The sequence below is a fragment of the Macrobrachium rosenbergii genome, chromosome 16 (assembly GCF_040412425.1).
Source record: "Macrobrachium rosenbergii isolate ZJJX-2024 chromosome 16, ASM4041242v1, whole genome shotgun sequence".
NCBI lineage: Eukaryota > Metazoa > Arthropoda > Malacostraca > Decapoda > Palaemonidae > Macrobrachium > Macrobrachium rosenbergii.
The window spans coordinates 64,080,278-64,094,503 of record NC_089756.1 but is presented as its reverse complement, the minus strand read 5'-3'; the positions used below and the strand labels follow the sequence as shown (position 1 = coordinate 64,094,503).

The window sequence follows — 14,226 nt, the reverse complement described above, 5'->3', positions numbered from 1 at the left end:
CAATGGTTTGTTCCTCTACTATTTCTTTGATGTTCTGGGTATATGTTTCCACTGGTTTTATTATTACATTAGGAGACAAAGGTATATTCTTATTTTTTGGTTTATGTTCTTTCTTGGGGTCTCCCGCCTTTATTTTAATGGATGTATCTCTAATAATAGTTGGTTTTTTGTTGGTCTTGGGTGGAGTTCTCTCTAAAGGTCTCTTTTTTTCTTTAGTTTCTAAGTCTTCATAACTATCTTCTAATATTTCTGTGGTGCTTGTATTGTCTTGTGGTGATTCCATTTCTCTTAATATCTCAAATGAATCTGAGCAAAGATTTGTATACATTTCTTGGTCCTTTGCTATATTAGTTTCTCCTTGCAAAGTGGTTATTTTTCTTTGAGATTGTTCTATCAGGGTCTTGTTACACTTATTTATTTCTATTTTTGTTTCATTGTTTGATCTTATTACTGAAGAAAAAGTTCGTTTCTTAGCGGGATCTTGCATTCCTCTAACCTTTAATTCTAATTTGGCCTCTTATATAGGCATTCCTGTCCTTTCCTGAAGTAATTTTAATTCTGTATTGTATATATAATACATACACTCCTTAGATCTTGGATGGTGATTCTGTCCACAGTTCACTCATTTTGGTTCACCACACCTCCACTGTGTGGCATGTTTGTCAGATCCACAGTATGCACATACAGCTGTATTACGGCAATTTTTCCTTGTATGTCCCTACATACTACAGCTTTGGCACTGTAGTGGTTTTGGAACATACGGTCTCCATTCTCTGCTTTGGCCCAAGATTTTTGTTTTCAAGGGTAATTCATGGCCTTCAAATTTTATCTTTGCTATTCTTAGTGTTTTTTCATTACTCCGTCTACTAACTATGTTGTATACTTCGCAATCTTTTACATTGTTGTACCTTTTTTTAAGGGAATCTAGCAATATTTTCTTTTCTACTGGTTCATCATTATCAGGGAGTACTATGGTACCCTGCACACTGTTCATATTGTCATGTTTTTTAATATGTACTTTTACATTGTCAATATATTTTATATTTAAATAATTTTCTGATTGATTTCTTGTAGTGGTTTCTATCAACCACATCTGTTCATTTACTTGTCTGAATGACATTTCAGTAGTTGAATGTCGATTCAAGAGGAAGTTTTCTAATTTCAATGCTGATATTGTTTTCTCTGTTTCTAGGGTCAGGAATCTTGACCAACTTCCACTCCCAAAGAGGGAGTCGAAGTGAGTCAAGGTTGGGTCAAGATATTTGTTTTTTTTTTTTTTTTTGGTTCGTTTTTCACTGGAGCATAGGGCTCCAGTGTACAGTAATTACGTTCGTATTTTTTTCTGATTTTTCCAGAGAGAGGTCAGAGGAGGTTCCTGTCGTTGTCAACCTGAAAACCTTAAAAAAATATCATCAGCCTTTCATGGGGTTTGTTCTTCCACCAATGACACAAGTGAGAACTGACTCCCAAATGTCCACATCACTAACCTACCCCATAGGGGATGGCACAACATGATTAGAGTGGCCCAAGTGTAAGCCAAACCCGCTTGCTAGGACTGAGAGTATTTCAAGAATACAATCCTCCCCACCCTAATCATGTTATGGGCAAACCGGATAGAATGCCGAGAGTCCTATCCCTAGAACCAGACCCCCCTGGAATCCATGGTCTAGCCCTAAAGAATAGTTCTACTTTGAGCTATCAATCTGATAACTCTCAGGTCTGAACATTACTGGGAAGTTGGTGGTCCTACCACAGTTCTCACTATTTAGCTTCGGATATAAACTCATTCCCAGCTATGATATCTTTTCCTATTTATCAGGTCTAATAAATTTTAGCAACAGTGGAAAAGAGGGAAAAAAGACACAACTAACTCTGTCAGAACTCACAAAATTCCTTCCTAGTCTGAATGTTGCTTAGGTTTCTTTATCTTTTTTTTTTTTACTGTTGCTTACGTTTCTTTATCTTTTTTACTGATCTCAATAATAACCTTCCTTTAGTGCTTGTTCTACAAAAGCAGAAATCACACTATCGCCAACACCTCTACTACAGATCCTTTACTACAACCGTGTATCAGGTAAAGTAGTTTCAAGAGGTTTTAATACATGGCTTGGTATGATGAATAGGGTTCCCATTTCCTCAAGGCCTCTCTTCCCAACTCAGCTGACTTTTTGCAAACTTTAAATGCCAAAAGGTCATTCTCTTGACTAACTAACCTGTTTACTGTCCCAATCAACATAAAATGATTCCTGTTTTCTTTCCACTATGCTTGCATAGGCATTCGCACTTACTGTTAAGATGAGCTAACAGCACTATCTGGCAGCTTTTCTCTTATAGGCAAATACTGTCTGGCAGCTCTATACAGAAGTAAATCCTGGCAGAGTTGGTGCTTCATGAAATTTGAAAATAATAAGGATTATTTTTTTCTTGTGTTGGTCTTTAATTACAATGGGAGCTCTAAAGAGTTGATCTACTTTTGCTCAGAGAGTTATAGATGAAATTCTTGATTGACTGATCGACTGATTATGAAATTTAGGTCTTGAGGACCAAGTGCCAGAACCCATCAGGATTATTCAGCACCATAATGAAGGTAAAATATATAAATTAATGATATGATTAATAATGAATAGGTGAATGATGATACACTAGTAATATTTAGTGTTAAAATACGAACGTAAGAAATGAAGAATAATATTAGATAGAACCAACAAAAAATAAGTATATATTAAACTTTTATATTTAAAGTATATACTTAGTATAAGAATAAACATGACTAAAATCCTTATTAATTATACTGAAATTATATCTCATTAAAACAACCAGATTCTTTCAGAAAACCCATAAGGTTATCTACCTCAAAGTCATCATTTAAAATTTCTAAAATAGTCTTCCCAGTTAGTAAGTACTTTGCCCTAAGGAAATTAAATTAGGACAGTGCACCAACACGTGTTCAATGGATAGCTGACCACCACGGTGAGCACAAACTGGGGCACTGGCTCCCTCCAAAATATAGCTATGAGTGAAGCGGGTATGACAAATCCTAAGCCGTGTTAGGATGATCTCAAATCTTCTGTTACGATTAAAACCCGAACACCAAAAATCGATACTTTTTCTAATGTTTCTTTACTTCCTATTTGTGGATAAAATGGGGGAAGTCCATCTCTGCTGCCATTGTGTACGAATGTATCGCCTGATGACTGGACGCATATCCAAATGTGGCACCCTGTTAGTTGAGAAATCACATCATGCAGCATCCTTTGCTTTACTATCAGCCAGTTCGTTCCCTTCTAGACCAGTGAGCCCAAGATTCCAACAAAACTTTACTGATTTGTGGCGAACAGAAAGATAAAAAAGCCATTCCTGAGCCTTTTGAATTAAGGGATGGGTAGGGTTAAACTTCTTTAGGACTTCTAAACCACTCCTTGAGTCACTGTATATTACTGTGGATTTAAATTTATCAGATGCAAGATTTAAAGCATCAACTATGGCTGTTGCTTCAGAAGTGAATATGGATGAGGAGTCTGATAACTTTTTTATATGATCAGGATTATAGTGACTTTCATGAGTTTAGCAACTCTGCAGAATCAACCAATTCAGAATCCTCATATTATGAAAGCAATTGCAATGATGATAACATTACCTCTCTGCTAGGAGATTGGTAAAGTTTTCTACTGACATCCTGGCATGAAATTTATAGTTTCAAATAAAGAAGGCCGCATAAAATATTTCTGAGAGCTTCTCATGATAATATTTTACAGTAAATGAAACTGACTTACTTTGAGATAAAAGCCAAGAAACTCTGATATAGTGCATACCCCAAAGGCAAATGCAATTTGGCATAAAGGTTTTTGAATTTTGCAAAAGTGAATCTGGTTATGCTTGGGACTCTTTAATTTCCACTGATTATATGCAGTATTATAAATAGTATGATGATCTTCCTGTGTCAGCTGTAACTGCTTTTATACTAATGGATACTCTTTTAAACAAGGACACCGCCAGTACAGTGATAGTAGTTGTTTTCTTTTAATAATATTTTAACCTTCAACAGTATATAAATTACCATAATGGTAAAACTCTAAGAGTATACTGTACATACACAAGCATCAAAATGCATGGTTTCTTACTGTTATAAATTTTACCACAAAATCTGACATTTTGGCATTGCCTGAACTATACTAAAGTAACATTAACAGGTGAAAGGCTATTGCTCTGGTTTATCTTCAGTCTTCAGCATAGCTTGGCAATAACGTGAACATTTCTGACCTGTCATCTTGGCACATCTTTTCCTCGAGTTTCTATGACACCTCTTTACCTTGGTTCTGAACAGCCTTACCAAGCTCCCTTGAGAGCCTCTGTCAGATGCTCACTTTTTGATTTAACATTAAGACTACTGTACTGTACGTTTCTGATCAACTTGAACTCATCTAAGCATGGCAGAGAGCTCCATGCCCTTCCAGGCTGTCACATTTGAGCTACTGGTCCTCAGCAAAGTTCTTGCTTATCCCACAGTTTGTAGCCAAAACTAAATCTTTTAGAAGCAACGGTACTGTTTGAGATAATTTTGCCAACTTGCCCTTTTCTGCTCAGGGACAATGTTCACTGTCATATGAGAGCTTTGTAGTTGTACCTTCATCGAGTAGAACCCTTCAACCTTCTTCCAGCTTGTTCTTGCATCCAAGTATTAAGGACCAGGCTGTATCTAAGAAGTCTGTCTCTCATTGACCATGACAAGTTGTTTCATGAATTTATGTGTAAGTCTCAATAGAACCTTGCTTCACAGTTTAACTGAAGATTAATGGACATGTGGCTCAAACCCTCTATTATTCCCTGGCCTTCAATTATAATTTGTACCTGGCTAACATTCAAGATATTGTTCAAAAACCCCTTGAGTTGTAGTTGTTGGGTCTTATTATAGCACTAGACCTTGTACTGTCCGAGGGAAGAGATCAGTTCATTCATCTTCCGCCTCTGAATTGAGAGTTTTTGCAAACTCCGTCACTGTTCTCCTGGGAATGAACTTGCAGCTACATCTGCCTTTATCTTAAAGGGTTCATTTGCTTCACCCTTACTCCTAAATGATATTTGGGCTATACGTATATGTTTAATGGCTTTGTAATGACAAACAATGTTTTCACAACAAGACATTTTTATTCCAACCCATAATCATGATCTCATGATTTACTTAGACTCTTAATCATTCTATTCCAAAGTTCTTGCAATATATAAAAGTTTGGCTCTTTCAACTGCATGCACAATCAACACTTCACTAACAAAACAAAAATGCAAGCTTACTTCATTATCACAGGTATGATAGAATACAGATGCAATCATAGTGGCAATGAACAAAAGCGCTTGTGAGAAGAGACGTCTGCGAACTGCAATGATGGCCGGGGGCAAAAAGAAAATATTGCTGACAGTCAGCAAACAAACCCCTGTCAATACCGTGGTCCAACCTTTTGCATCACCACCATTTTCACATCCCCAGCCTTCCCATCCAGCTTTGCAAACCTAAAACATTTAAAAATTAGTAAATATAACTGACAAACTATAAATGCATAGCATTTAATACAAAAGAAGGCAGTAATTATGCGCCTGATATTATATAATACCTACCAACAATCTCCAAAATTAAAAACACAAATGTTAAAACTAAATTTTTAGCTTTCCAACGGGGAAACATAAAGACAAAAATGCATAATCATGGAACAAAGCCACAGTCATTTTTAGAAATAGAACTTTCAAATAAAGTACCTTTGCTACTGTGTCAGGAGTCCCTTACTTGAAATTAGCCTACCTTTTTAGTTTTTCGAAAAGTGACTTACTGTATTTTTTGGCCTGTAAATTTCCTTTGCTGCGTTAAAATAAAGACCTCATCCATCAATGCTGGTTTCAGTTTCCTTCTTACAAAATATTTCTTGTAATAAACAAACTTACTACACAAGACACCCATCTACATGAATCTGGGGTTCAGTGTATATATGTAAAAAGTCAGGATAATTTGTATTTTTTATATATACATACCTGAAGTCTTTTATATGGAGCTTGGTAACAGGGTGGTTAACTAGTGGCAGGTAAATGTCAACTCACTTGCTTAAATTTAGTCAGTGTTTCTTTTTACCATTTGTTCATGAACCTACAAGGATTAAAACCTTCATCTTTTATATGAAAACCCATTCCTTCCATGGGATGTAATGTCGAAGAACAAGACAAGTGTTCTCCCATATATATGAGGTTCCCAGTCATTTATGTGAGCAGGGGAAGGATGACTGCAGTACCACACATAAAGCTTGGCATGATTTCGATACTGACAGGGCCCTGTGCCAGCTTGACTTTTTGTAACCTTACTCTAGATACCCCCCAAGAAGACAATGCTCAATCAAACGCCTACCCTCTTGTTTAAATGGATATGGAGCTGTGATAGTTTTTTACTTTTGGTTTGTATGGTTTACCTCACACCATTTTCCACTGTCTTCTTTTTCTGCAAAGATTTGGTCATTTTGCATGTATGAAGGGTGTGCTGGTGTTGAAGAAAAATGTATAAAATACATGGCTAGAAACCCACTGATAGAGCTGTGAGTACAGCCTGAACTATACAGATTGATGGATGAATCCTGAAACTCAACATTTACCATCTAGTATGATATTAGATCTTCTGAATTACAAGTGTGAAACCATTTAGATGTAACTTACATAGTTTCATATTTTGCTTACCCTAGTGACCCCAGGTAATTAAAACACCACCAGAGTCACATCTCTAGAATACAAATTAAAATCATATGGAAGAATCTCCATTGTGTACCTCACCTGCATCTGGATGAACAGCACATACAGAGCAGGGGGGGAGGAGGAAGGGGAGGAACCAGTCCCCTTTCATTCAACTGACCTTAGACTAGATACTTTTCAGTCCAGTGGAATTCAGGAAGATGCAGAATGTTGAGCAACCAACATTTACCAGTCTAGGGGGTGAATTTTCTCAGTGCTTGATATGACTTTTAAACTTAACACTTTTAATACTTTATTTTATTGAGCTTTTAGTCTCACTAGTACATATAGATTAATCCATAAAGAACTGTTGTTTTTAAAAAAATTTTAATGATAATGGCTTTTCTTTAACAAATTAAGTCTTTTTAAATGGAATGTACACTCAATCTCTAAAACTATTTGGTCCTAAAAAGATGAAATTCAATTTCAAAATGCCATTCTTGAATGACAAAACACACAAATGTGTATGTCCACAGTGCCATCCATTGCACACTGGCTCATCTATTAAAACTCTGTATTTCAGATTCCATGATCATAAGGGGGTTAGCTGTAGAACTGGAACACCATTGGCAAAGCCTTTGTACTCATCCACAAGGGACCACTGCTATGAGGTCTGCAATATTAATGTAAATGTCGAAGATTTTAAAATCATATTCAGAGGTATGCATACTTGAAAATGGAGTTAGATTAGCAGAATCCTTGTATATAAGAAAATTAAAACCTGCTCTAAATGTGGATTCGTCCAGCTTCCCTTTGAAGTTTTAATATTAGTGTTTTATAACATTTGAATTTTTATTGTCAATGTTTTATATATGTATACTCAATAATATTTTGTCAATTTTTCTTTTTTAGGACTTGGAAATTAACAAAGTAATGTTTGAAACATTGTTTTAAGATTGCAACTGCAGCACAAATAAAAATTTTAAATTAGAAGATGCTTTGGCTCATCCTCACCCTTCGATTTATATTAAAGCTGAGATTTCCTGCTACCTAGGGTACTTCTCAAGTTATTACCAGGCGCTATGGCCGAAATGTGTGGCCTCTTGTTAGACAATGGAGTTAGCACTGAAAAAATGGGAGAAGGGTAGGGTGGACGTACTTTTTCTCGAAAGATGCATGATGTACGGTGTCACCCTGAAATTCTTCAGATTCAAATTGCGCAAGGAGTCTCTTCAGAGGAAAAGGTTCTACAAAGACTGGCAAAATTTCTTGATCTGTCATGAACTTGACCAGAGAAGAAAGGATACTCATCACCTTAAAAAGAAGCTAATGCGTGCCTAAGAGAATGTAAAAAGTACTCTGTTTTTTAGACGTTAATCATGTTCTGTATTGTATCTATAAAAACGTAGATTTGTATAAATATCAAGTCTGTATAAGTCATGCACAAAAATTATATAAGCTTGGTGCATTTCACAAGCCACCTACAGTTTGCAGCGATAATGTTGTCACCAACCTCCCGAAACAACCATTTTCCAAAAGACAAAAGTGGTTGCTAAGTTTTGGTTTGGACCATTGTTTAATTCCCTCCTTTTCTAAATCTGATTTACAGCTATGTTTTGAAACTCTTGTACAACAGATTATCAAGCATACCTATTAAGGAAAAATGACTCATGATGATTTATTGGTTGACCTTAGAGCTTTATTTATTAATACCATCAGATTTCGCAAGGCAAATGAAAATGAAATTACAAATGTATTCAATGAAAGTGACAAATCTTTGCAAAAGAAAATGAAATTCCAAATGTATTCAATGAAAGTGACAAATCTTTGCAAATGAAAATGAAATTCCAAATGTATTCATTACCATTAGAAAAATTGCAGAGTACTTTACTCAAATATTTGGGGCTCAAGGTCAAATTTTCTTGATCTCCAGAGTTGTGCCCGTAACTACGATCTAATATTTTTATCTGCGACACTTGTAAGTACAGTAGTAATAGGGCAAAGGTTGAATTTTTAATCTTAGGGTTTGATGGCCCTAATTTTATTTATTGTCGTAACATCGCACATGTGCAAGGTATGGCTGTATACACTAAGTCTGGACAACCTATATATTGTCATAAAAACTTAAGAGTGTAATTGCTGTGAAATTCTTTGTTTAAAGATTTTTGGTAAGTTCTACAATGTATACATATTTGCTGTTTACAGCAACCCAAATATCGACGATTCGATATATGACTGTCACTTGGTGAGGATTAGTATGGCTCAGTCACCGGACCCAAAAGCTTTCCTTGTTATTTGTGGAGACTGCAATGCAAAGCACAGCGAGTGACTTGCTTCAAATTCCAAAGATCAACATGCCAGTCAGCTCTTGAGTTTTGTGAATCCTCCAGTTTTGTCCAGCTAACTGAGGAACCCACGCATATTACTGGTAATAGATTAGACCTCATATTCACATATGTTCCAGCTATCATCAATTCCAAGGTCTGTGAGAATTTAGGCTTCCGATTATTGTGCCACTAAGATGGACATATCTGTCAGTCAGTATACAGGTATTCCTAATGTCACCAATGGAAAAACAGTTTAGCTGAAATCTAGAACCAATTGGGATCACATTGTTGAAGCTTGTCAAGCACTTAATATATCAGATGCTATATCAGATGAAGTAAAATAAAATGTTGATGGTTATTTCTGTATGTCCCTAAGGTCATCAAGATTAGGTCAAATGACCAGCCATGGTTTGATGATACAGTACATGTAGACAAGCTTTCCATGACAAACAGAAAAAAATTCAATGCATGGGGACAAAATTGTTCACATGAAAATTACACCATTTTTGTTGAGTCTTGCCATGCTGCAAATAGAATTTACCATATAGCTGAGAGAAATTACAATGATTCCTTAAAGAGAACACTTGAAGGAACTAAGCCTCAACTGTGATGGACCAAATAAGCATCCTCTAGCTTTGCGTCAGGCTAACAGAGGATGGTAGATTGGTCATTTTCCCTAAAACAGATGACGGTACATTGGTCATTTTCCCTAAGGAAAAGGCTGGACTGATTCATGAAGCTTTTGAAGCTAAGCAATTGGCTGAGAATGTCCCTCTCCCTGATGCCTGTCATCCTGAATCTATTCTTACAAAATTTTCAATAAACTCAAGGGATGTTAAGAACATTCTGGATAATCTTAATAGCTGGGATGGACAGGATCCTGATGGTTTCTTCCCTTTGTTTTTAAAAATGTTTCTAGTGTGCTGTCTCCAAAGATCAGTAGATTCTATAGATTTTTGTGTCAACATAGTATCCATGGATGAGCGCAAGCTTAATAACACAGTGCCTGTTCCAAAGAGTCACATATCAGCAGGCAGCAATACCTTCAGGCCAATTTCTATTCACCCAGGTTGTTGAAAAACTTATTCTTAAGCCACTATATAAGTATGTGGACTCTAAAGGATGTTAGCTAATAGTCAATATGCATGTAGGAAGCAGTCAGTTACCTGCAATGCCCTTATAGATTGACATACCATTTGCACAAGTATGACGGTTTTGTGTGTAGAGTAATTCCAACAGATTTTAGTGCTGCCTCTGGTTAAGTAAATGTATTTATTTATAACCTTTACAATCTTGGAGTGAGTGGATATGTTTTAGGATTACTTCAAGGTTTCCTTACAGGTAGGCAGCAGCGCGTTGTTCTTGATGGGATTTTTCACCCCATCCTACCCTTGAAGTAGATGGGACTGCTGAATGAGTCTAAAGCTTTAACTATATTTGGTGTAACTTTTGACACACATCCTACTTTTGAGAAACAACTAATGAAAATGCCAGCAAATGCCACACAGAAGTTACATATTGTAATTAGGGCCTCATATATTTAGAACAGTGATAAAACCAACGCAACCAGTTTTAGGTCATTTGTCCTCCTTTTACTAGAATACTGTCTTCAATGTGAATGTCTGCTTCTTCCAAAGACTTATCTCTTTTAGACAGTGATTCGTAGTGGTAGGTTTCTGTTTCCCAACATAACCAGTTATGACTTGGACCACTGACAGACAGTCTCTTGTTTGTCAATTTTTCATATGTTGTATTTTAACAGAGATCTTTCACATTCACAATTAATCCCTGATCCCCTTTTCTGCCGAGAGCAACCAGATTTGCTGAAGAGCAGTACCAATATGCATTAATTGTGCCTTGCTGTGGAACTTCTCAGTTCCAGAGGTCCTTTATTCCTCACACAGTTGGACTGTGGAACAGTCTTCCTGTGAATGTGCAACTGGAACCTAGAAAGTTCAAGCATATATACAAGGCATTACTACCCTACAACAATTCTCTTTACATTTTAATAATTTACTAACATCTAATCTATTTATCAATTTGTTAAGTTATTTTTTCTTTTTAATAACTAACCTCTACTTTCCGTATTTCCTATTAGCTTTTGTCACTCTTTTAAAATAAACACCATATTTTTTTGGAAGCTTGAATTTAAATTAAATGGTCCCTGTGAGCTTGTTCATTATGAATAGGGTTCATCTTTGACTGACTGACTTATGGTTACTAATACTGGCACCACAACATCTATGCTATTGACACTGTAATAAAATTACATAAGAAACTAAAAAAAATAAAAGGAATTTCATATAAGAAATATCTAAAATAAACGAATATATATATATATATTCAACAGGCGGAGGTTTCTCAAAACTCAGTAATATAATGAAGGCAGGGGAAGCACACCAACAGGTCAAGAAAGTCATATTTATTCAATTGCAACGTTTCGAGGCCAACCAGCAGGCATCATTTTCAAGCTACAAGTAATAATACCTAATTAGTACAATAAAATTAAGTGACAAATATTAAAATACACAATATAAATTACATTAAAACAAGCGAAGTTAAAAATATGAATAAGGACCAACCGTTGAGTATGGAGGCAGAGGAAGGACTGACCAAAAACGTAAACAGTTCACGAGAGATAAAGAGGTGTAGACGTGGCATGGGTGTTCAGTGTGGGGACCAGTTTTTTAATAAACAATGATTCATTAATTGCTAAAAGTTTGTGATTAGAGGCTCTGCCCAAAACCTTAAAGTCCTTGTACTGAATAGAATGTTTGCATTTCTCGGCATGATCCCTTATGTTGGAAAATTCGGGATTTGAAAGTTTAGTGCCAGTTCTACAGCTGACAGCTCTATGACTGTCGATTCGGACTCTAAGTAACCTATGTGTCGATCAATATAGGTTCCTCGATTACATCGAGGACAAGTAAACTTATAAATAACACAAGAGGTCATTAAAGGATCCAAACGGTCTTTGAAGCTGAAAAGGCTACCGATATTCAGTGGGTTTGTGGGTATAATTTTGATTTTCACGGCAGGGAGGTGACAGGATATTAGAGATCGGGTTCTTTATAAAAGATAGTGTCGTGAATAAAGGAAGACTGGAATAGAAAGGTAGTTTAGGAACGCGAGGGGTAGGATGACGTGGAACAAAAATATTATTTAAAAATTTGGAGACATGTTTAAAGAACAAGTGGGTGGGAAAGCAGTTGTTGTTAAAGTATTTTTGCAGGGACGTGATTTCATTGTGGAAAGCTTGCCAACTAGAGGATAATGCAAAGGCTCGGTGAAGCATGGTTAGTACTGAATTAATCTTAAAATCAAAAGAACAAAAACTATAAAAATTTGTACCAAGACCAGTAAATGTCTTTTTTCTGAAAACAGAAGTAGAGAAGCCTTGATAGGATCGTATTATTAAAATATCTAAAAAATGCAATTGGTTGTTAGTCTCGTGTTCGATCGTAAATTTAATATTAGGATGAAATGAATTAATGAAAGCTAAAAACCTCTCGGCGTCAAACTGACTTCTAAAAGTGCAAATGTGTCGTCCACATACCGCTTATAAAATAGTGGATGGTAACTAAGGGGACAAGTATCAAGCATGTGCTCTTCCAGCGAGCACATGAAGATACCGGCGAAGATGGGTCAAGTGGAGAGCCCATAGCCATACCCTCAATTTGCGAGTAAGAACAACCATTAAAAACAAAAAACGGTGTCCCGCACCGCTAGATCTAAAGTTTCTTGAAATCGTTCTTGCAGAACCCATTAAAACGAGACTTATCCATAGGAAAAAACATGTAAAATAATATCAATGGTCTGTTGTACAGGTACATTCGTAAATAAAGACTCGACATCGAAGCTTACCATAACAAGATCCGAGTCCTGAGCAAGAATAGTATTTTTGAACTCATATGAATTCTTAAGGCTGTAAAAATTTTTCGGCCAAGGGGCAAGCATGGGAGCTAGATATTTTGCTAGTTTGTAATTAGCGCTATTATAAGACGCTAAGATAGGGCGGATAGGAACGTTATCTTTGTGGGCCTTTGGTAGGCCATTACATAGAACCATAGGATGACCCTGAGCTGTATAGGGACTGATAAGTGTTCTCAGTGATGATGCCACGGTCTTTTAGGCTTTTCAGAAATCGATTAATACGGTCTTCTATTTTAAACAATGTTGAAAATTCCAGGTCACATTCTGCCTTCCGAAGTTTTTTGGAAGGCAGAATGTGACCTGGAATTTTTACAATTTTGTGTCCTTAACCAAGTAACACCAAATTTTGTTAAATTTAAATTATATAAGAAATCCTTGTATAACACTCAATTCTATGCCGATTCCATTGTTACTCTCCTGAATATGGAGATTTCTTTGTAAACAAAATATTATTCATAAGTTGTCCGCCACTAACCATACTCTCCTTCAAAGTGTTATTAACAAATTGTCTAACCTTGACCGTTACATCTTCACTTATCTCTTTAATAAATGTATCAATTCCTTTGTTTTCCATGTCCAAGAGGTTCACGAGAGAAAAACTACACAAAATAGGTGTTTCTGTTCCAAAATTTAATCATGACAATAAAACAGTGTTAAATTTTTCCAATTACTCCTGTCGAAACGAGAGGAATTCCTCCTCTCTCTTGGTTTGGATTTTGCTTTACCTTGTTACAGACCTTCATTTGTGCAGTTCTTTGGCAGTCTGGAGTTTCTGTTTTCTAGATTGATCAACCTTGACCTCAACCTTGATGTTCCTAACTTTCGATCCAAACTTCAAGGCCTAGCACATAAAACTTATTCTAAATTGCGTACGCACTGGGCTCCATTTTTTAAAAAGGAAGATATGAATATTCTCAAATCTCTTGCAAAAAACAAGGACATTATTATTACCCGTCCAGATAAAGGTAAAGGAGTTGTTATTCTAAATAAGGATGATTATATTACTAAAGTGGAAACAGTTTTAAATGATAATGCAAGGTTCCAGAGGTTGGGAAGTCCTGAATTTTCAACATTGTTTAAAATAGAAGACCGTATTAATCGATTTCTGAAAAGCCTAAAAGACCGTGGCATCATCACTGAGAACACTTATCAGTCCCTATACAGCTCAGGGTCATCCTATGGTTCTATGTACGGCCTACCAAAGGCCCACAAAGATAACGTTCCTATCCGCCCTATCTTAGCGTCTTATAATAGCGCTAATTACAAA

At 36.2% G+C, this 14,226-nt stretch overlaps 1 protein-coding gene across 3 annotated transcripts in view; it reads right to left on the bottom strand.

Moving 5' to 3' along the window:
* LOC136847480 (transmembrane protein 8B-like) overlaps positions 1-14,226 on the bottom strand; it is a 910,690-nt gene that overhangs the window by 124,740 nt on the left and 771,724 nt on the right. For all 3 annotated transcript variants that reach the window (XM_067119223.1, XM_067119225.1, XM_067119224.1), the window contains exon 11: positions 5,290-5,505. In XM_067119223.1, the coding sequence (XP_066975324.1) occupies positions 5,290-5,505 (216 nt within the window). The remainder of the gene's footprint in view (positions 1-5,289; positions 5,506-14,226) is intronic.